The following is a 23,416-nucleotide window of genomic DNA, read 5'->3' as shown; positions in this document are numbered from 1 at the left end:
AATTACAGGGATGTGTGGGCACGTGTTAAAGTGTTGAAGGGCAGGTTGGATGGGGCTCTGAGCAACTGGTCTGGTGGGAGGTGTCCCTGCCCATGCAGGGGGTTGAATCTAGATGATCTTTAAAGTCCATTCCAACCCAAACCATTCCATTATTTTATATATATATATATATATACACACACACAATTAGATGGAAATTGATTTCTAAGGATGCTTCATAAAGGCATGTCAGTAAACACTCAGAGGAAGGATCAGTTCTTACCAGCTTTCTCACAACTGCAAAGTCAAAAATGTTACTTCACTGTTTGAACAATAGTCCCCAGAGAAAGCAAAGGAATTCAGGCTGTCTAACAAAACAGCCATTATTGAGGAATGTTGGAGAATTTGGGGGAACATTCTTGTTCAGTGACACTGCAGCAGTTGTACATGAGGAACATACATGACTATGTACAGAAGCATGTGTGCATCCTTTTGATAATGGGTTGGTTTAGGAAGGGAAGAAGGTTCATTTAGTTAAATTAAGCCTTCTTACCAGTAATGCTACTACTTAAATTGAAGTATAAAGGAGAGGGTAATAAATGAGGCTGAGCTTCAGAAAGCAGCTAAAATGAAGCCTGCTGCTTCAGCTGCCAGCAGAAAAGGAGCTGCTGTGTCGTCTTGTGTAGACTATTCACACCAAATATCAAAACACAGAGTTGGGAGCCTTCCAAGTCAAAGTTTAGCACATTGAGTCCTTGCTCCTGGCAACAGCTTCAGGATCTGAGGATTAGAGCAGGAGATAAGGCAGTAATCTCCATCATTATGGGGATTAAAACTTTCCATTTTCTGAGGGTTTTTTTTCGACGCTTCTTGAACTTGAACACCTTGGTTATTGGTAGGAGGAAAATTGGAAGCTCAGAGTCTCTCTTGGTGTCAGGGGGGAATTAGTTTCTCTGCACTGGCCAAAAGTGGATCCTGGAGTGTCTTTGTGGAGGGTGCCTGGTTTGCTGTGGGCAACCTGCCCTTCTGGGGTCTCCAGTCACCCCCTGCCTCCTGCCAGCACTTCTCTAATGCTTGCTGTGTGTCCTGTAAATCTAAGTGCCTTCTACAGCAGAAATCCATACAGCTGAAATTGTTGAGGGCTGGTGTAAATGGTGAGGGGGGGTTTTTCCACCTCAGGGCCCTCTTCCTCCTTCTCCTTTCCCTCTCACAAGTCCCATAGCAGTGTTGCAAACCAGGAACCAGGCTGTTGTGTGCAGAGATGCTGCTGCTCTTTCTGCCTTTGTCACTGAGAGAAGTTCTTAGTGCTCTACAAAACTGAGCTTCAACCAGGTGCTTCTCCTCTTTATCTGACCTGTACAACCTTTAATCTACCTTAGTGAGCAGCAAAAGGAAAACAATTGCTTATCACTCTTAAGTGTATTACAACAAGGAAAGGAGAAGAGCTTCTGGCTTATTTTTAATATTACTTTAACATCAAGATTAATTTCCTGTAGCTGAAAATACTTCTAATTCACTTATGCTTTGCTTTCTTCTGTGTGGTTTGCTTTAGTCATGCTGTTTATTTCATCACATCCAAGTAAAATGCAGGGTTGGAATGAGTTAAAACTCAGCTCCATAATAACCTTTAAATCTACGCTTTTGGATTTCTAGCATGTGACTTCTAGCCTTTTTTTCCCCCCTCTGTTTTGCTGATGAATGTTCTTCTCTTGCTGCAGTGGTTCCCTTAAGAAAACAATCCTTTGTCTCATGCTCAGAGTTGTAGTTCACTGAGTAATCCCACTTGCACGCTCGGTAGATAGGATAAGGCAGATGGAAGAATCATCATTTCTCAGGCCAGAGTGTTGCTGCACAGAGTATTAACCAGCAGACACATCCCCCTGAGCTTCCCAGCCCCAAAACCTCTGTGTTTTGATGAGGCAAGAGTGTTTTTCTTGTCTGTGTTTTGCTACATGGGACAGTCACAGGGAGTTGTGTGTCTGGGAGGAGGATGGTACAGAAATACACACCCCCCCCCCTCCCCTTAGTTTCACACAGTATTAAAGCAAAGCTGTGTGAGATCAGCTGCACTGGTTGTGATTGACTTGAGCAATCTCTAGTGTATCTGTTTCCTGTTGTTCTTGGTTGGTTCACTTTCTCAGGAAATCTCTCAACTTCGAATTAAATCGCTTTGGTTCACTGTTCTGGACCAGGAAAGAATTCCCTGCAGCTCCCTCTGAACTCCAAAACTTGATTCAGTGGTGGCCTTCTTAAAGCCCAATGGCTCATTTAATCAATTTGGACCTTTAAAGAATTTTCTCTGGAATATGCTCAAAACATTAGCACTGACAAGAGGATATTCTGGCTCCATGACTAATCAATTGTCTGTTAATTGGCTCAAGACTCTCACCAGCTTGATAAGGGAGCCCAGCAGAGCAGACAGCACACAAAATAAAACTGGTCACTGCCAACATCTAAGTAGAGTTAAGCACATGCTGAGGTTGATGGCCCTTTCAAGTTTTCCTGGGTTATGTTTAAAAGATGAATCTGTCTGAATTACAAATATCACTTAGAGTAACACAGGAAAAAAAGAAGAAACTCCAGCTGTCCTGAAGTACCAGGTTTAGTTGTGTGACTTTTCTGTGAGCCCTAAACCACCAAATGATGCCTTTTCTGACTGTATTATGTGCTGTGCTAATTAGACTGAGAATGCTTATCAGACTGAAATTCACTGTGCCTTCTCACCAGGCATGGGCCTGCTCATCCATACTGCAATTCCTGAGCTCTCTCAGAGCCACCAGGATGAACTTTGTTGCTCTGAGGGACCTTTTTAATCAGCTGGATGGCAGGCTGCATGCTTCTGCACCAGGCATGCTCTGATAAGCACTGCAATAAACAGGATCTGTGCTGTGGCTGAGTCTGTTATTGCTGAAATCTTTTTTTTTTTTTACTGGGTTGTTGAATGTCATTTTAGTTAGCTCATACTTAAAAATGTTAGTTAAAAATGCAAATGTATATCATTTCCTCCAGAAAGAGCCCATGTGGTGGTTGTGTCTCTGTTGGATGCTGCATGTTTCTTTCATCTCTTGCAGTCAGGGATGAAAAATAAATGTATCCAGAGCAGATTTTGGTTGCCACAGAAAAGGGCTCCAGAGCTCTCTTGGCTTTTAGCATTATTTGAGGAGCTGTGTGAGCAGGGAGGTGTCATTCCTTGCTTTCCCTTAGAGGTGGCAAATTGAAGGTGAAGTCTGTGCTCCACGAAAAGATACCCAGTAGCATCTTCATATATTCAGTGTCATTTGGAAATAGGACAATGAGATAATTGAAAGGTCCTGAAGTTTAGGATTATGGATTTTATCTGCTGTCGATTTGAGCAAGGAATTTAATTTCATTTCCTCCTGCACACACTGATGATTGTGTTTGCCCATGGGGTGGGGGGAAGGTCCTGTGGATAGTGGAAGCTCTGAATAGAGCTTTCAATGTCTGAAATTCTGGGTGGGTTACAACATGTTAGTTAATTCATTAATACTTTCCTTTTTCTTGTGGTTGTTAATTCATTTCCTCTGACCTCCCCCTTTAAATTACCTCCATGCTGCACAGCAGTTGTTTGGATTTAGCTCTTTACACCGTGACTGAAGACCTGGTTTAATGGCTCCACTTCACTGAAGTGCTCAGGAAAATGTTTTGAAATGTTTCTTTCCCTTGCATGTAGATTTGATGTTACAGAGTCTGTGCTCTGTACAATAGCCCTGCAGCTTCTCACAGGAACTCTGGGGCCCTGGTTCTGGAACTACACGGTAAAACCCAACATTCATGCTACCTGGCAAGCAATGGCATGGGCTGAGCAGAGACAGCACCTTTGTCATGCACATCATCAGTGGAAAAAAACCCCTTTTTGAGTGTATTTCCCAAGTGCTTGAAGGTGTGAGGGATAAAAAAAATGTTTGTGAAGTATCAACAAGTAGTAAAAATCTGACCTAACTGCAAAGAAACTTCTTGGAAAACATCATGTTTTACTTGAGAACTTTGTTGAACAAAAAAGTTTGCTGGAAACACGTCGTAGTTTTATTTTTTGCCACAGTTCTGGCATCATCTAAAAGATAACAAGGGTTGTGGAAGCAGCTCTGTAAGTCTGGGTGAAGAGAAATTTTGTTGGAGCTGCTTTGTCAAGTTGGAGAATTTTGTTGTTGCTGTTAAAATACCTTCCTACCAGAAAAGAGAGAATTTCTTGGTGAGTTCAGGGAGCTGTGCAATAGCTTAGGAAGTCACGAGTTGCTGGTTAAAAATGCCTGGTTTGAACTCTTGCCACTTCACCCCAGTAGTCACTTAACTGTGCTTGTAGCTTCATCATTCAGTAACTTGATTTCCTGGTTGTCTTTATTTTCAGAGTGCTTTTCCTTATGTCTGTGCTAAATATATCCTTCCCCTCTCTGATTTACTACTCATTGGAAAGGACTTTCTCTTCCTTATTTCAGCTCTTTTAGTGCAGCGTGTCCAGATTGGGGATTTTTTCCACCTCTCAATAAAATGGTGTCATTAAAAGTAAGTTGAGTTCATTGAAGTTTCTCATAGTTGCTGGATTATTAACCAGGAGTTTCCCTTGAAATACTTGAGGATATAAGAAGAGCTTTTTGACAGCCTTGAAACTACATCTGATTTTAAAGAGAACTGACTCTTTTTTTTGGTGTGGTTTGTTGACCTACCCTTTGTTAAAACTTGCACAGATGCAGATTTTCTTGTTCTTTTGGTTTTTCAGGTAATGGTTCAACACAATCGCTGCTTGCAAAGAGTCCTTAATTACCAGCTCTGCTTTAGATCCAGTAATATCAGCAATCTGCTAAATCATGGTGTGTGTCACACCCACTGGCTGCATCTGAGAGTTGGAGCCAAGTGCCAGTTTGGCTGCTCTGAAGAATATATAATTTTTAAATACTTTGTTGACAGTCTATGAAAGGCTGGAAATACTTAATGCCAGGAAATGGTGAGGTAGCAAGCAATAACTTGAAGGAAGGAAGATTTTAATCAAGATTTTTAGCCTCTTGTGGTAACAGTGTTTTATGACTCTGCCCATGAAGTCACTTTGGGTGAAAAAAAATAATCCCTTAGTACTGAAACATTCAGAGACTTCCCAAGTCACCCATTGGTGTGATGGGTTATGAGAGAGGAAGCAACTCAGATTCTGTAAAGAAAGTGAGTTTTTTACAGTGGATGAGGACAAAATAAATGGAGCCTTGAGCAACCTGGTCTGGTGGGAGGTGTCCCTGCCCATGCAGGGGCTTGAATCTAGATGATCTTTAAGGCCCCTTCACACCCAAACCATCTCATCACTCTTTAAGTCTATGATAGGAATTTGCCATCTCCTGGGGCAGAGAGGGTGGAGATCTGAGTCTCTGCACAGGTGACCTAGAGCTGATGGAGATGCCAGTCTATAGACCCCACCTATGGTCTCCACCCCTGGAAAGGTTGCCTTTGCCATTCAAGAGGACATTTGTTTTACAAATAAATGCAGTGGTTGTTAGGACTGGTGTGTGTAGTGAGCACTTTGGCACTTGCCCAGTGACAGAATGCCAAGTGTTTGTTGGTGACCAGTTCCCTCATGTATGCAGATTTTAAGCAGTTTTTAGACATACTGAATTACAAGATAACATCATAGAATCATAGAATGGTGAAGGTTGGAAGGGATCTTAAAGATCATCAGGTTCCAACCTCCCTGCTCTGAGCAGGGGCATTTCCCAGCAGACCAGGCTGCACAAGCCTCATCCAACCTGCTCCTGAACGCCTCCAGGGAGGGAGCATCCACAGGCATCCTGGGCAGCCTGGGCCAGTGCCTTACTGCCTTCATGGGGAAAAATTTCTTCCTGATGTCCAATGTAAATCTCCCCCTCTGTCAGTTAAAACCATCACCCCTTGTCCTATTACTGCCCTCTCTGGTGTAAAGCCCCTCCCCAGCTTTCCTGGAGCCCCTTCAGGCACTGGAAGCTGCTCTAAGGTCTCCCTGGAGCCTTCTCTTCTCCAGGCTGAACACCCCAACTCTCCCAGCCTGGCTCCAGAGCTGCTCCAGCCCTCCCATCATCTCCATGGCTCCTCTGGAGTCTCTCCAACAGCTCCATGCCTTTCCTGTGCTGAGGGTTCCAGAGCTTAGACTTAATCTTATCTAAATTCTTGCATATGTAGTTCCAGATGCCTTCTGGCCTCTATTTTTAGTCTTAACTAATAAGCAAAGATACTGTTGCTCTAAGTCACTCAGAATCCAGAAACCAACATGCTTATCTCGCCCTGTTTGAGGTATAGTTTTTTTTAATTTCAGTCTTTATAGCACCATCTCTGAGATGGTTGAGCTACAGGAAATAGAAATTCATGCTTCTTTTTTCCATCTGATAGCTGCTTCATGTGATCAGCATTTTGTAGTGAGAAGGTGGGTACAACTAACACGGTCCTATCTTGAAAATACCACATGATTTGGCAAAACATGAAGGGAAATAGCTTACCATTCAACCTTGTCCTTGCATGTGCTGGGCAAAAGGCTTTTTATTCATCAAGGAAAGGGAAAATAATGTCTTAAATTGTTAATGAAGTTTGCTTATGTCTTTAGCCTGTGGAGAAGTTATTTACAAGAACCTGCAGGCTTTGAATAATGGAAAAGAAAGGTTTTGGGGAATCAGGTTCAAGCAGGTTTACTGGAAATGTAAGTGTGTGTGGAGTTCTAGGCAGCTTCATGCCTGTATCCCTCTTCCTGCAGCTCTGCAGTGTCACTCCTCAGTTTGTCCTGCTCTAATGTGACTTTTGCTTGTGATGTTTTACCTCCCACTTGGCTGTGTTTTCAGAGACCACAGCAGAGCAGTTTTAATGCATCTTAGCACAACCATCTTGAGAAATGGCAAATATAGGTGTTCATGATTGAACTGGAGAACACTCAGGCTTGTACAGGAAAGAAAATGTTAAAATCATGTTCCTGAGAATCTATTCTGTCAGAAAACTGAACAGATAGTTTGGGAACTAGCAACTAATCAGTGCTGGAGTTTGTCCTGACAAGGAAGGGTGGGTTAATGAAGGGAAGGGTGTTGCAGTGTGTGCAGTGAAGCCCTTGCTGCAAGGACAGGGAAGCCTTGGGAAGCTCTGCAGCCATTCTGCTGCCCTATGGATTTAGGCAGACAGGGAGTGAGGCATAGAATGTGCTTTTAAAACTCCCAACTTTTATCCTTCCCTGACTTGATCTAATTCAAACACTCAGATATCCTTGTTTGCAGCCCTTCAGTTCACTGAAGTAGCTGGTGTGGTGTTGACATTGCCTGACCTAGTTCTCTCTTTCCTCCTTCTGTTCTGCAGAGCTTCTGGTAGTTGTTCTTTCCTAACATCAATTTGCTGCAGGATCCATATTTTTCAGGGTCATTTTCAGTGTTTTTCCCAGCCTTGCAATTAGATATTATGTCTGGGCATTTTTAGTTTGTTCAGCTATTGAGTCTAGGTTCTTTGTAGCTTTTGTCTGGTCTTTGTTCCTTGGTCTTTGTCTGGATGTTCCTGGTGATCTTAAAAAAACTCCATTCATGGCCTCCTGTTTATTTTACAAAAAAGATGAAAAAGTCCCTGGTTTATTTGAAGAAATGCTCTTTGGAGCTAGGCAGCTTTGTGTCTGCTGAGGAACTGTTACAATAACTTCACCTCCATCTATTGTAGCCTGGGCATCTCTTGGGGGAAGCAGTTTGTTTCTTTGTCTCCATGTCACAGGTACGAGGCACCCGCCACACATTGTGCTCCGTGGCTCCTCATCAGCCCAGCAACATAAACTGTTTGGGCAATGCTGACATGACTCAATTTGTCAGGAAACATCAGGCAAGAAAGCTGTCAGGTTAGGGGAAGTGTGGCTCAAGTGATTGCTGAAAATATCCCAGTTAAGAGGCTTTAAGAAACCCCCTTAAGCTGCAGAATTCATGCTGCTTGCCCCTTCCATTTGTTTTTTTCTTAGATGTCCACTGTAGCACTTGAATGAGTAAATAAATACAAACACAAGGAAAAAATAGTATCAGCCTTTGAACTGGCTATTTCTCTTCTTGCTTTGAAATATTTTTTGCTTCCAGCCTGCTTGTGATCCCAGGCTACTGGTTGTGTGCAGTAATTAAATGGGGAGAGTCCTGCAGCACTTAAAGCTTTTCCCCCTTTGATTCCCCAGTGCTGTGGGTTTTTCCTCCTTGTGGTGTCTATCTTTGAACCAAAAAACTTTCCTGCTATTAATTGATAAATGATCCACTGCTCCAGTTTGTGTTTTTTACCCTCCTTATCATAGGAAGAGGCCCTCCACTGTACAAAGGAACTTTGTGTGGAAAAAAAATATAGTGCTATTTATGTAATACTTATGCAGAAATGTTATCACCCTACTTTGTAAGTAACTTCCCTGGCCACTAAAGAGATATATATATTTTTTCTTCTTAAGGCTTTAATCAGTCTACATCCAAACTGAGCAAGCAGCTTTCCTTGTAGCCTGCTTTTGTCTTGTCATGTTATTAGGTACCTTCCCAGTTCTACCAGAGTTTAAAAACAACATGGTGACTGAGGCCATTTGTGGATCTTTTTATTACTAGCTCACTTTTATCTTGAAACAATTCATAAATCCAAGTTAATCATTAAGGTGAATGAATGTCCTCTAGGCTGCCTGACACGTTCATGCTTTCCAGGTGGTGCTGTGCCCTGCCTTTGCTCAGCATCTTTCTGGACAAATCCACTGGAGCTTTGCTTTCTAATTCCATTCTTTCACTTTCTTTTACTGTGTTGCATTTAAAGGGCTGTTCAGGACTTTCCCCCAAGGCTGGTAGCAGTCCACTTGGGTCACATTTGGAAGCTTCAACTCATTCCCATGTATTCCTTTTGCTCCCTGTGTCTGTAGCTGCAGGGTCACTTGACTCACACAGGTTTGTTCAGCTGCCCAGGGAGGCAGCAAAGCCCTTCCACTGCCCCCTCCGTGGGCTTTGCATCATTCCTCAGCCTGTGCAAAATGGATAAGGAAAGCTGTTATGCTGCAAACTGGGACAAGAACCTTTCTTTTTTCACTTTAGCTAAGCCAACTTCCTGATGCACGTGATGACATGAGGCTGTAGAGCTGGCACAAGGGACAAAATGAGACTCAACAGGGTTATTTTTTTTGGGGGGGTTGGCGAAAGTGGCTGATCTTTAGGGAAGCTGTAATGAGTGCTCCTTATAGCAGCAGCATGGATTTAGTCCAGTTTATGCTGTAGTTGCACAGTCATTTGAAATTCAAATTAAATGAATAGAGGAACAGCTTGCCTCCTTTCCATTTCACCCAGTTCCTCTTTCCCAACGTTGTTCCCTTCTGTGGTCTGGCTTCAAGGAGCTGCCTCTGAGTTGTGACCAGCTGATATTCTGCAAAAAAAACCTAAATCACTGGAGAATTCCAGCAGCAGGGGTGTACTCAACTCAGGTGTTGAGCATATTTTACAAGTGATTTTCTGAGATGTTCCCAATTTTTTTTCATCCACAGTATAAAGAACTTAGTCTTGACTTTAGATGATGGTTCAGGTGTGTAGTTTCTCCTCAACTGGTCTTTGCTTCTGTCTTAAGGAGCCCTTTAGTGTTAAAAATCTTCTCTGTGTGTAGAATTAAAGTGAAGAGTCATATTTGTTCTGGAATGTGAGGTTCTTTCAGTAAGTCAGGGAGGAGTTGTTAACCAAATACACATGCAGTTCCTTGCTGAACCCTTTCCAGCTGCCTGATGCCATTTTTATTGGAGCTGGAGAGGGCAGGAGTACAGGCAATGGAGCAAAGGTTGTGCCAGAGCTGTGTAAAGAAGATAATGCTGTCTCCCCAACCTGAATCCAAGCAATGCTTTCATGGATTTGCTGGGATCCCAGTTCTGTGGAAGAGTTTCTTTCAGAATACCTTGTCTTTTGTGATCTATTTTATTTTTTTCAAGTCTATGACCTTCCTCTTTTTGCATGATGGGGCTCTGAGCAACCTGGTCTGATGGGAGGTGTCTCTGCCCATGCAGGGGGTTGGATCTGGATGATTTTTCAGGTCCCTTCCAAACCATCCCATGATTCTATGATTAAGATTGCTGCTGCCAAAAGAAACCTGTTTTACTGTCCAAGCAAAGCTCTAAGCTTGAGTTACCCACACGGGTTATTAGTCACTGCTGCTGGGAGCTTTCTTGGTTTCTATTCTTTCAGGTCACTGACAGAAGTAGCAAAATAGGCTAAAACACATTCCTGCTCAGCCTGTGTGGGTTCATGGAGCTGCTTCAGCTCCTCCTCAGCTGGACAAGCTGAGAACATTTCCATGCTGATTTCAAAAGCTAGGAGGAAGTAATTTGCATTTCATCAGGTGTTTTGTGTATCCCTTTTCTTGCATGACTGAGCATTTTGACTTGTGCTTGCAGGGTAGCTCAGAGGCTTAACTTGTTTGTTATGAGGACTGAAAATACAGATTTTTTTTTTTTTTTTTAGGACATTCTTTCCTCTTTGGGGAAATTAAATTTTTCGCCAAGTTGGTTCTGATTTGCTTTGCAGGATTGTTAGGGAACAAATCAGAATAAAGGAGGACCCCTGAGGATATTTCTTGTGTATCTCTTATCTCTGTGCCTGATGTGGTGAAAAGAAAATTGACAAAGCAAAGACCCCTAAAGAAAACTGGGAGGGGGGGCTTTTTACCAGAGAGGGCTGTGGTAGGACAAGGGGTAATAGTTTTAAACTGAAAGAGGGAGATTTAGGTTAGGTATTAGGGGGGAATTCTTCCCCATGAGGGCAGGAGGGCACTGGCACAGGCTGCCCAGGGAAGCTGTGGCTGCCCCATCCCTGGCCAGGTTGGATGAGGCTTGTACAGCCTGGTCTGCTGGAAGATGTCCCTGCTCAGAGCAGGGGGATTGGAACCCAATGATCTTTAAGGTCCCTTCCAACCTTCACCATTCTGTGATTCTAAACTGTCTTTTATTGGAATCTTCTCTAGACTTCTGACAACTTTGGCTAAAATTTCCCATTACATTCCAAGATGTTTCGTGGGTTCTGATGCTCTCCCATTTTCATTACCCTTTATGTTGCCCTCTGCTGCTTCACTGTGTAGTCACCTGATGGCTCTGGGAGGGAGCAGTGCTGGTTTGCAGCAGTGACAGGCAGGGCTTGGGTACTTCAGATCCTGTTCCTGTTCTGCTGCTTGATCCATAGGTGTGTGTCCTGCTCTTAGGGAATTGTTCAGAAGTCTCTTAGCTGATGGAAAGTTGCACAGTAGGAGATCATAGAACCAAGGAGTGGTTTGGGGTCGAAGGGACCTTGAAGATCATCTAGGTCCAACCCCCTGCATGGGCAGGGACACCCCCCACCAGCCCAGGCTGCTCCAAGCCCCATCCAACCTGCCCTTCAACACTGCCAGGGATGGGGCAGCCACAGCTTCCCTGGGCAACCTGGGCCAGGCTCTCACCACCCTCACAGCAAAGAATTTCCTCCTCATCTCCAACCTCCATCTCCCTCTCCCAGTTTTCATCCATCCCCCTCATCCCATCCCTCCCTGCCCTTGTCCCAAGTCCCTCCCCAGCTTTCCTGGAGCCCCTTCAGGCCCTGGAAGGTGCTCTAAGGTCTCCCTGGAGCCTTCTCCAGGCTGAACACCCCAAGTCTGATAATATCAACAGAATTTTTCTAACATGCATAGGCAAGAAGCAGTTTTAAGTCTTCTAGGTAGAACTGTATTATTGGAGACAATGAATATGCCAGAAATATTTCAAACTGACTTGAGGGACTATTTTTGGTAGTGCTCCAGCATGAGATTGTGTTATACAGCTTTATATAATACACCAGCAAACCCCTCCTCTTTGTTTCATTTGTATTTTTGGATTTGCTTTGTGCAGCTCTTCTCCCCTCTTGCTACTCTAAGACTTCCACAAGCTCTTGAACAGAAGGTCTTAGATTCAGTGTTTTCTATAAGCTTTTCCTCTTTGCCCTTCTCCCAAACACCTCAGCTGTGTGAAAACCAGAAGTGGTTTCTCTTCTTGCTGCATTTTCCAGGCTGAGCTGTGTGCTCTGCAGCTCACTGCCCCCTTTACACTTGCATAAGCTCCTCAGGGATTTGTTTGGTGGGGGTTTTTGTGGTGGTGGTGGTTTGTTGTTTTTTTTCCAAGTTTGCTGCTATTCAGAGAGAACATTCTTCTGAAAAAAGTAGGGTAAGGAATAAAATAGGGATTAAAAAACCCACAACCTTTCCTGAATTTTATCATCTGAAAGAAATCATTTTCTTACCTTTTCTGGTGGGCAAGGTTAAAACTGAATATTTATCTCTGCAACCAGCAGTGGTCAGTGCCTTTTGACAAAAGGGGTTTTTATTGCACTGTGAAATAAAAGTCAAGCATGGCTCTTACTTTTAACCATCAAACTAAAAGAATATCTTTTGGCTTTCTAAGTGATTTATGAAGTTTGCCCCAGTATTTGGGGAGTTCTTACCCTGTGCATGACAGAGGAGAAGCTGCTGAGCTTGCAAATAACAGACTTGAAATGGCTTTGAGTAATTGTGCTTCTTTTTTTTTCCTTTTGGCTTTTTGTACCTAATCAGAATTGATGTGACTGAAGTACAAATCTTCATAATAATCATGCATTTACTGGCAGTGATTGGAGGACCACCTTTTTGGCAATCTCTGGTAATTTTGTTCATGTTCTTGTTCTATCCTTTTTGATAATCTCCTAGACACCTTGGAAGATCTACCTGCAAATAGCAGCACAGCTGGATTTGTGTGAGGAAACTTTGCTTTTCCTCAGAAATGGAAATATATATTCTTGTCTATTGGTCACATGGCAATAGTTGTGACTTCTGGTTTTACCAGATATATTAAAACAAGCTTTTTTTGGTTTGTATGTTGTGTTTGCAGGTGGAAACTTATCAAACGTTACACAAACTGAAATGTTCCTTCAGCTTCCTCTGACCTGGCCAAAACTTGAAAGAGTATCATACAACAAACTAGATCAGCCATGAGAGGAAGATAAAAGAGGACTAAAATGGGTAGAAGATAAGGGAAGAAACTTTTAGAGAACAGTTGGTGACCATCAGTAGATGATTTGGTCTGAATGGGGCTCAAACTCTTACCTGTATAGGGGGGAAAAAAATTATCAAGTGGGTTTTTCTTCTGCTTTTTGTGGGTCTTTTTAGTGGTGAGTATCCTAATTTAGAAGGCTGCCTCTCATGGGCTGGCTCCTTATGGATCCTGCAGCTCTTTTCTATGCTCACCAGGCCATGGCAGATTATGGGCTGCCACTGACTTTGTGTTGTTGAACCCACCTTGAGCTGTTGAAATAGGAAAAAAAACCCAGAGAAAAGCATGTATGTGCATACATAAATATACCCAACTTCTGGAAATAACATCTACAGCTTTGGTTCCTTTGGGAGGTTTTCCTTCCTGAGTATTCATCTGGTTTGTGAACTTGGCAAATGCAGATTTGAAGGTGAATCAAGAAATCTTGATTTGCAAGAAAACCAAAGAGATGGTCAAAAATTCTTGAAACCAAATTGGTGACTTTCTAATCTGCTTCATGTGGAGAAATGAACCCCCTGACATGGTAGAAAATATCTAGATAAAAACAACTAACCTTGGCCAGCCCTGTTTTACTGTGTGTGCTTTTCAGGCTTAAAAAAACCCAACAAACAACAACCCCCCAATTAACTGTGTAAACTTTAAAGTAAATCCCATCTAAAGAGCATGAGTGTGGCTAGAACTAATTCTGAAAAGATGAGACAAGTCAGTTTATTGGTGCCAAACTCTTCCAGAGAGACCAGTGTGGCCAACATCCCCATGCAGCTGCTGCTCTCATTACAAATGAGGATTTCCCAATTCATGTTCTGGGCTCCTTTTCCTCTCTTTTTTTTAAAAAAAAGTGGGGGAAATGCTGCCCCAGGAACCTCTGACTCGATTCAGTGTAAGGTCCTTTTTATGTGAGCTTAAAAAATGGTTGTGGTGTGTAATAACTACAATAAACTTCTAAATGACCTATTCAGAACCCTCTGGAGCAAAACTGAGATGTTCTGGGTTGCAGCAGCACTTGGCCACGTCAGCTCCCAAAAGATGAAGCAATTTTGAGGGCTGGTGTTGGCTTAATGGAGGCATTTCTCCAGGGAACACACTTGATCAGGTCTCCCCTGATGAGGGATTTTTATTTTTCATTCAACTGGTGAGATTTTGGTGTTGGTTTAGAGAGAAATGTTCTTTCCCTCTTGCAGAGCAAAATCGACACGCTGCCCCTCCTCACCCCCCCTGTCCTTTAATGTTTGATGTGACAGCAAAATGGGTGGGTTTGTATCTTTGGTTTGTATCTGAGGGGGGAAACAATGCACTAAAATGTGGCTGTGTACTCAAACATTCCACTTTTTTATGCTAACCTGGGAAAAACAAAAGAATCTGAATAGGCTAAAAGCAGAATTGTGTATTTTATCAATGTGGCTTTCATTAGCTTTTTTTTTTTCCTTTGAAACTGTGTGTACCTGTGCTGGCCTCTTTTTGTCAGGGTAGGTTCTCTTGAAAGCCTGTTAAAATCCTGAGGCTCCTGCATCTCAGGCATTCCTGGTGAGTCCAACTGCAGCCAAGATACTCATTTGGAAAATGTGAGTAAATGAGCAAGTTGAGATGCAGTTTGGTTGATGCCTTGACTTATATAGAGGCTTTTTTTTCTGACTAAAGTGAGGGAAGTGCTGCAATTGTGGGAGTTTTATCCCACAACATCATCTTTAAAACTTGATTAACATAAAGCAAGCTGGGGTTTGGCTCACCAGGAGTTGTTTTTCCTCTTGCAGATGGGACTGAAGTGCACACAGATGTGCTGGAGCTGTAGTTTGGAGCTGTACATCTGTGCACATCAGACCCATCTGCAAGAGATCCAGCCTTGGGAGAAGGACTCCTGGAATACTCAGAGTTGTCCAGCTGGTGGTGGTATTTGTGAGCAGGAGCTGGCCAGGAGACTTCTGGATGGAGAGTGTCTGTGTCCACAGATGGGTGAGCAAGTCTCTTACTCTTCACTGCTGCTTCCCTGGGCCCTTTGCTGTGCTCTCTTCGTGACTGTTTCCTAATTATACACAAACACACACATATATATGTATAAAATCCCAGTTCATGCTGCACAAAACTCTGCTGGCATCTGGTCTGGAGGCCCAACATTAATTTTCTGGCAAGCAATTCTGGACTTGCTTTAATCCAGGCCCTGGCAAGCACTCCTTAATCCATTCTGTGCCTGCTGCCACTTGTTTTGATGAACATATAGGGTTTTTTTCCCAGACAAAATCTGGAATGCTCTGTTGACCATGATTTAGCTGTATTTAGAACCTTTCTGTGCAGAGTCATCTTGTAATCAACTTCAAAGGGTTTAACACAGAATGTAATTAACCTGCAAAACATTGTGGTACCTCTCTGTTGCTGACAAAGTCTTGGGAAATCCTGGGAGCATCTGACTTGTGGTGAGACCCCTGCAGTCACCAGCAAGGTCAGAACAGCTGCATGGACTGTGATGCTCCATGGAGCACCAGACCTTGTGGCATCCTCTTATTTAAAAAGTGGCCATGCCATTTAGCAGGAAGGTTTGAGCACAACTCGCTTTCTCCCTTTAGTCAAGAGTTTTTCTTTCTTTTTTTCTCCATCCTGTTTTCTTGCCTTTGCTGCTTCCAACTTTTGGCCTTCCTGCTTCCATTTTGTGGGCAAAGCCATTTAGCAGGTGCTGCCTCTTCATACCTCTCCTCTGACTTTCCCCTGCCAAATTTCTGGGAGTAGCTTTGTTTTCCATTCATTGTTTCTGCCAGATAAGGGCAGCCTGATACCTATCACTGATCCAGCTCTCAGTGGAAGCAAAAAGGAGAGGGCTGAGGAAGCATAACAAGCCAAACTGGACATTGTAACTGTGGTCTCACCTTTCTGCCTTTGGTGAACATCATCCTGTTCACCATGAGGGTAGGAAGACCCTGGCACAGGCTGCCCAGGGAAACTGTGGCTGCCCCATCCCTGGCAGTGTTGAAGGGCAGGTTGGATGGGGCTTGGAGCAGCCTGGGCTGGTGGGAGGTGTCCCTGCCCGTGCAGGAGGTTGGAACCTGATGATGTCCCTCCCAACCTTCACCATTCTAATTCTATGACAAAGGTCAAACTTAACGTTGATTGACTCCTGTATGGAGCTTGCCATCATGTTATTCTTCCTGTAGAAGAGCAAATTCACCCAATTCTTTAAATCCCAAAGGATCTGAAGCAGAGGGCAGCACAGACACCTTCCTTTATAAAACTGAGGAGAGACCTTCAGAAGTCCTGTGCCTCCTGACATTTCTGAATGGTTCCACTTGGCACTCCAGCCTGTGGTACCTTATGCCTGCTGTTTACTTGTCACGATTAACTATCTTTCAGGTAAAATATTTTTTTATTTAAGAGGGCAGCCTGAGCTAGAGGGGAAGACATTTGAGTGCCATGAAGCTCTGGCAGCTGGTTTGGAGAGGTGGGCTGGGTGCTAAGAGCAAGGCAGGAGGAGTTCAAGCTGGCTCTGCCTCTCTGTGGTGCCCTGGAAGGATCAAGGGCTTGAGCTACTGAAGGAGAGAGAAAAGTCATGATCTTTACCTGCTGAAAAGCTACACTGAGAGTGTAATTTCATTCAAACAGAAACAACTTGATCATCTTTGGGCCTCTTTGTGTAGCTGGACTCTTTGCTGCCCAGTGTGTTCCTGCAGCTGAGTGCTGTGACTGCAGCCCCTCAATTGGTAGTCTTAGTAGATAAGCTGTGAAGTTTTGGGAAGTTCTTTCTACACACTTGCTTCCATAACATATTTCCTGTGGTTTATTTTGAATTCTCCCTTCTTCACTTCTGGTTTCTCCTGTTCTGCTTGCAACACTGCTAAAAAAAATAATAATGAAGAAACCCACTGTCTTTCTCCCAAAGCTGCTGTGCTCATTTTTAACTTTCTGAGCCACCTCACCCTTGATCTCCTAGGTGACTCTGAGATATCTGATCTCTGTTGCTTCCCTTTTCTTACCCATCAGGTAGCAACCAGTTTTAAGGAGCTTTGTTTCATCTTCTCCCCTGGCTTTTGCTTTGCCCAGTTCCCTCTTGGGCTGCAGCTCTGAGTTTTACCACCACCTTCAGCAAAGGTGGCTGGTGCATTTCTCTCCCATGTGATAGCTGGGTGATATAGCTGGCAAGTTCTCTGCTGCTTCTGCTTTTGATGGCTCTTTTCAGGTAACTGAAGATAAACTTGGCTTAATGGGAACCTTTGATGGAAGGGTTCTTGGAAAAATACATATTTCTGTGCCTTGTAGAAATGCAAACCTCTGCATGGCAGAGAAAGGAAAGCAAACGTGGTCTTGGAAAGTGGAGTGTTTGAGTGCACCAGAAGTGTTAGGAACAATTTCAGTTTGCTTGGGCATATTTTAACTTCTTGTCTCTCTTCCATTAAGATTCCAATACTGAATATTCAGGTGAAAATATTCCCAGCTCTCTGTACTGTGGCAGGAACCATATTCTCCTGTACAAACTACTTTGGTGTAATCTTCACAGGTGGAGTTGGCAAAAATGGATCCACTATAGCAGTAAGTGCTTTGTTTTGCTAATTCTTTTTCAGTGCTCTTGTCTTTTCAGCCACGTCTTGAGTTTTTATTTAACAAAACACCTCCTTCCATGTGACATATTGAGTGATCAAAAATGTTGGTTGTATTTTGATATTTGCTTTAGAATTAATCAGATACAACAGGTTATGCAGATCCACCCCCACAGAGCTCATAGGAAAGTCCCATGCAAAAATCCATTCAGAAGGAAGTTCTCCAAGAGGATTGGTTGTGGTTTTGGTTTTTCTAGAAGATCTGAATTATTTGTGTTACCAGTGAAAAAGTGCAGGTGGAGGTGTCTGCACCGGTACCTTCTGTTCCAGTGAAGATGAGGTTTTATTCTGGAACCCAGGGAGTTTTCCAAGAGGCAAATTCATACCAGCCTATTAATTAGTTGCTACCTAGAAGGCTGTTTTAATTGCTTCCTAGCTGGCACAGAAGAGTGATCCAAGTACTGTTGTGTGTTACTTGTGACAAGTGTCAGATCTGTGCACTTCTTGCTGCCTAAACCCTTTTCTCCCCCAGCAAAAGAAACAAGCCTCATGGGACAGCAATGTGCCCTGGTGGCCAAGAGAGCCAGTGGTATCTTGGGATGTACTAAGAACAGTGTGTCCAGCAGGTCAAGGGAGGTTCTGCTCCCCCTCTGCTCTGCCCTAGTGAGACCTCACTTGGAGTGTTGTGTCCAGTTCTGGGCTGCCCAGTTCCAGAAAGACAAGGATTTGCTCAAGCTAGTCCAGTGGAGGCTACAAGGATGATGAAGGGACTGGAAGACCTGTCTGATGAGGAAAGGCTGAGAGACCTGGGGCTGTTAGTCTGGAGAAGACTGAGAGGGGACCTGATGAATGTCTATCAATATCTGCAGGGTGGTGTCAAGAATGGGCCAGTCTCTGTTCAGTGGTGCCTGTGACAGGACGAGGGGAAACAGCACCAAGTGACAACACAGGAAGTTCCACCTCAACATGAGGAGAAACTTCTTTCCAGTGAGGGTGACAGAGCCCTGGGACAGGCTGCCCAGGGAGGTTGTGGAGTCTCCTTCTCTGGGGACTTTAAAGACCCCATCTGGACATGTTCCTGTGTGACCTGCCCTGGGTGTTCCTGCTGCAGCAGGGGGGTTGGACTCAATGATCTTCAGAGGTCCCTTCCAACCCCTGTGATTCTATGAAAAGCACAAGCATGTTCTCAGCAATGCTCCCTTGGGTTTCACCACACTTTGTTCCTGCTAGTACCAGTGTTCAGAAAGGCATAGGATTTTAGTTAGGAACCACCTATTGTGTGCCACAGGAGTGTTTGGCTTCTTGAGGTTTCTTTCCAACATGCCCATTTTGTGAACCTAATGCTTTCCCCTTCTCCTGCTGCAGGGCACCAGTGTCCTGTCACCTTTCCTTCACATTGGCTCTGTGATCGCATTGGCTGCCATGATCTACAAGAAATCAGCTGTGCAGCTCTTTGAAAGGCATCCCTGCCTCTATATTCTTACTTTTGGTTTTGTATCTGCCAAGATAACAAATAAACTAGTGGTAAGTGCACTTCAGGTTTCTTGTTATTGCAGGGAAACTTTTTGTGGGTTTTAGTGTTCTCTGGTTACTCAGTGGAATCATTGAGTAACTTACATCTTTGTGTACTCAAGTGCTACTTGTGCTTTACTTTCAGAGGCTTGGAAGTACAGCAGAGCCTTTCTTCTGGTTGAAAGGGGGGTGGTAAACATCAAGCTGATGCCCTGCTTACACAGTCAGTGCCAGTACTGCCCAAGGTTGCCTGAGGTCTGTTTCTCCCCCTTTTCCCAGCTGTTTATTCACAGGAAAGCTGGGGAGGGACTTTGGACAAGGGCTTGTAGTGAAAGGACAAGGGGGAACGGATTAAAACTGCATGAGGGGAGATTTAGGTTGGACATGAGGAGGAAATTCTTTGGTGTGAGAGTGGTGGTGAGGGAAGCTGTGGCTGCCCCATCCCTGGCAGTGTCGAAGGGCAGGTTGGATGGGGCTTGGAGCAGCCTGGGCTGGTGGGAGGTATCCCTGCCCATGCAGGGACTTGGAACTAGATGATCTTTAAGGTCCCTTCCAACCCAAACCAGTCTGTGATTCTATGATTTGTGCATAGGTGTGATGAGCTGGGCTGGAACAGAGGTGCCTGAAACCCCCCTCAGATGCAGAGGGGAAGAAAGTTTGGGGGAAGGTGACAGAGCTGCTGAGTTTTAGAGCAGCTGCTCAGGGTTTAACAAAAACGATTGGGGAGAAATAGTGATTAAAAATTCTGAACAGGTTTGTGCTAGGGAAATGGTACCAGGAGAGGAGGCCCTGTTGAACAGAGTGAGGGACTGAAGCCCTCCTGCCCCACACCAGCTTGGCTCTGCAGGCAGATGTTGCAGTGCCAGATGAGCAGGATCAGTGTTGCACGTAACTCACAATGAAGAGAAGTTTTGTTTATTACCAAAACCAGTTTGCTACAGAGTCACATCAGCAGCTGTGCTGGTAAGAGGGAGGATGTGGTCTACAACAGTCCCTGTGCACGTGGGGCAGGGTGGGGAGTTCACACTTGAGCATGAAAAGACACCATCGAAACATAACAAGAGAGAAGTTATGGGATGGCACCAAGTAGGTGGAGTGAGAGGAACACAAATGTCTCTGAGCTCTGAAAATCTAGCAGCTGTGACTTTTGGTTTCCAAGCTCAACTAAACCTGAAGGCTTACTAGTAACTTCCCTTTTACTGCTTTGTTTAGGTTTTTCTGGGGCAGGAGGAAGAGCTCGTGGGCTGGAACCTGTGTTAGGTTTTTACCTTGTAGCTCCACTTTTTGTTTGATGAAAGATACTTCTCTGCAAACTTTGCATCTCATGGCTGTAAACTCTCATGGTTTAAACAATCTTGCTCTGCTACTTAAATACCCAGTAAATCTGAATGTGGTTTGACCTGCAACTTTCTTAGCTTTGTGCATTCTGAAATCACTCTGCTTTGACTGGAAGATGTTTATTTCTTAAACTTCTCTATTTTTCATGGGCAGGTTGCACACATGACCAAGAGTGAAATGCACCTGCACGACACAGCATTCATAGGCCCAGCACTATTGTTCCTGGATCAGTATTTTAACAGCTTTATTGATGAGTATGTTGTACTCTGGATTGCTCTGGTAAGTACAGGCTCTCTCTGCAAGATCCTCACGAGCTCTTGCCTGCTCTTTCACAAACATCTTTTGTGTTGGTTGAGCCCAGTTGACTCGCCTGGGTGGTGGTGGGACTGAGAACCTGCTTGTTTTGATTTTGAGTTGATTTTGAATAGAAGTAGTAAACACTGTTTGCTTAGTGCATATTAAACAGTTTGGCAGCAGGGTAACACACGTTCAGAGCTGGAGTAGTATATTTGGAAGGTTTGTGTTGATGCCTACATGGAATTAGGATGGAGCCAACGAATGTGCTGCTTAAAGAGGAAGGAAAAAAAGAAATCAGTAAAAGAAAATTGACTTCATCTTAGCTCAGACCAGGACACCTTGTTAAGAAGGGTATATATGCAGAGTGGAAGTGTAGTGTGGCCTGGAGCTCTGGGAAGCCTGTTCCTGGTGTGACTGGCAGCACCTGTGGGGGAAAAACAGCTGGAGATAAACTCCTGTGCTTATCAAGCACTTGAGTGTTATCTACCAAAATGCAGCATTAACCTGTTAATAAAGTGATAGTTGATGTGTGGTTATCACCAGGGGAGGTTTAGATGGGATCTTGGGAACAGTTTATCCCTTGAAAGGGTTGTCAGGCCCTGGCCCAGGCTGCCCAAGGTGGAGTCCCCATCCCTGGAGGGGTTCCCAAGCCCTGGAGATGGTGCTGAGGGACATGAGTTAGTGCTGGGTTAGTGGCTGGACTGGGTGATCTTAAGGCCTTTTCCAATGAAAACAATTCCATAATTCCATTCAGAGTTAATGGGGCTTTCACAGTGTCTGTACAGCTACTCTAACTGGTTTCCCCTCTGTGAGTCCAGAATGAAGAGCCTGTGTTCTTCCAAAGCTGGAAGAAAGCCCAGCATGGCTGGAGACATTTCTTCCCTGAGCGATTAATCCTCCAGGGCTGGAGATTGAGTCTGTGAGAAGTGCTTTTATTATAAGCCTGTGGGTGGTGTTTATACTCCATGAAAACATAAATAATAAAATCAGAGTCATGGGATGGTTTAGGTTGGAAGGGAACTTAAAGCCCACCCAGTCCCAACCCCCTGCATGGGCAGGGACACCTCCCACCAGCCTAGGCTGCTCCAAGCCCCATCCAACCTGCCCTTCAACACTGCCAGGGATGGGGCAGCCACAGCTTCCCTGGGCAAAATCCTGCTTTAATCTAATTGTTACCTTTTTATCAGACTTCTTACCACCCTGTATCTCATGCTGACATTTTTGATGCTTCTTCTTGATGTTTCAATTGGAACAAACCAAATTCAACCCATTTTCAGTACAATTAAATAAAAAAACCCTGTTTTGTCTTCATCATTACATCCTTACAAACCCAAAAAGGCCCTAAATGTAATAATTTTTTTTTTCCCCTCCCTTGGCAGATCTTTTCTCTCTTTGATTTGCTGAGATACTGTGTCAGTGTGTGCAACCAGATTGCTGCCCATCTCCACATCCACGTGTTCCGGATCAAATCCTCCTCCACACACTCTAACCACCATTAGTAAACTGGGAGTCACCAGAAGGAGAAAGAGCTGGTTTTCCACACGAATGGATGTGAAGATATGTAGGAGACTAAGGCACAAAGCAGATAAGAACAAAGTAATTTATAATAATCAATGTTGTCTAACTTTTCTTCTTTGTTATCAGTAACACTCCTTAACTAGTCTCCTGCCTGAGAGAGTGAATTCCAAGTTACACCTTAGTCGACTCTACGTGTAGTCAACTCTGTTGGTCCAAAGCCTGGGAAAGCATGCAGGGAGGAATGCTCTGTCTTTGTAATTACCTTGATTACAAAAAATAATCTCTCTATGGTGAATGGATCCCCAACAACTGAGGTTTCTAATGTAGTATAATTACAGCTGCAATACGACTCGCTTTTTAAGTTGAATATTTCATCATCTCTTAGTGAAATACTTGTTTAGTGTCCACTTGAAATTTATTTACTAAAGACCTGAGCTGGTAAAAAAAAAAATACAAAACAAAAGCAGAGATATCTCACTAGCTTGTGTAGCTGAAGCAGCTGGCAAGGTTTGAGTCCAGACTGATGTGGTTCTTTTGCTTATGCATTGCTGATAAAAGCAGGTTCTTGCAAAAACATAAAGAAATAAAAATGCATTGGGCAGGGTTCTGCAAGCAAAAGGGATGACTGGCATGCCAAATAGTGTGGTATCTTTGTCAATTAATTTTATTTTTTTAAATAAACATGCTCTTAAAAAGACAACTTCCATCTCCATTTTCTTCGGTGGAAAAGACTATTAAAAAAAAGGCAAACAAACAAAAAAAAAAACAAAGAGAAAATTTTACTGTTTACTTTTTTAATGTATAAAACTCAAGCAAAATTTCCTTTCTGCTCTTAATAAATGAGAATTCTCAGAGCAACAAGTTGTCTTCAGGTGTGTGTGTTGCTCTGTCCTACTTGGCTTTAGGAAGCACAACCCTGCCTGCTCTTTGGAAAGTTTTCCCATGTTTTCCTGTGCTTAGTGTTGTCATTTCAGGATCTCCAGGAGCTTTCTCTGCCACCTTGTGCAGTAAGTTTGGGGTGGGTTTTGTTGCTCTTTTAAAACCATTTGTGGGCTCCCCAGTTCAAGAGAGATGGGTATCTACTGGAGAGAGGCCAACAAAGAGATGTCTATAAATACCTGAGAGGTGGATGGCAGGAGGAAGGGGCCAGTTTCTTTTCAGTGGTGCCCTGTGATAAGACAAGGAACCATGGGTATAAGCTAGAACATAGGAAGTTCCACCTCAACATGAGGAGAAACTTCTTTATTGTGGGGGTGCCAGA

General features: G+C 43.7%; 1 protein-coding gene across 6 annotated transcripts in view; it reads left to right on the top strand.

Moving 5' to 3' along the window:
- Positions 1 to 22,855, top strand: part of CEPT1 (choline/ethanolamine phosphotransferase 1) — a 35,414-nt gene extending 12,559 nt beyond the window's left edge. For 5 of the 6 annotated variants that reach the window (XM_051639250.1, XM_051639245.1, XM_051639247.1 and 2 more), the window contains 5 exons: positions 12,499 to 12,583; positions 17,351 to 17,482; positions 18,856 to 19,014; positions 20,494 to 20,619; positions 22,017 to 22,855. In XM_051639250.1, the coding sequence (XP_051495210.1) occupies positions 12,499 to 12,583; positions 17,351 to 17,482; positions 18,856 to 19,014; positions 20,494 to 20,619; positions 22,017 to 22,136 (622 nt within the window). In that variant the 3' untranslated portion in view covers positions 22,137 to 22,855. Of the gene's footprint in view, positions 1 to 3,670; positions 3,756 to 12,498; positions 12,584 to 17,350; positions 17,483 to 18,855; positions 19,015 to 20,493; positions 20,620 to 22,016 lie in introns of all 6 variants that reach the window. The other variant, XM_051639246.1, reaches the window with a different exon arrangement.
- Positions 22,856 to 23,416: the final 561 nt, after the last annotated feature.

Source organism: Apus apus, chromosome 23 (genome assembly GCF_020740795.1).
Source record: "Apus apus isolate bApuApu2 chromosome 23, bApuApu2.pri.cur, whole genome shotgun sequence".
Classification (NCBI taxonomy): domain Eukaryota; kingdom Metazoa; phylum Chordata; class Aves; order Apodiformes; family Apodidae; genus Apus; species Apus apus.
This window is presented reverse-complemented; position numbering and strand designations above follow the sequence as displayed.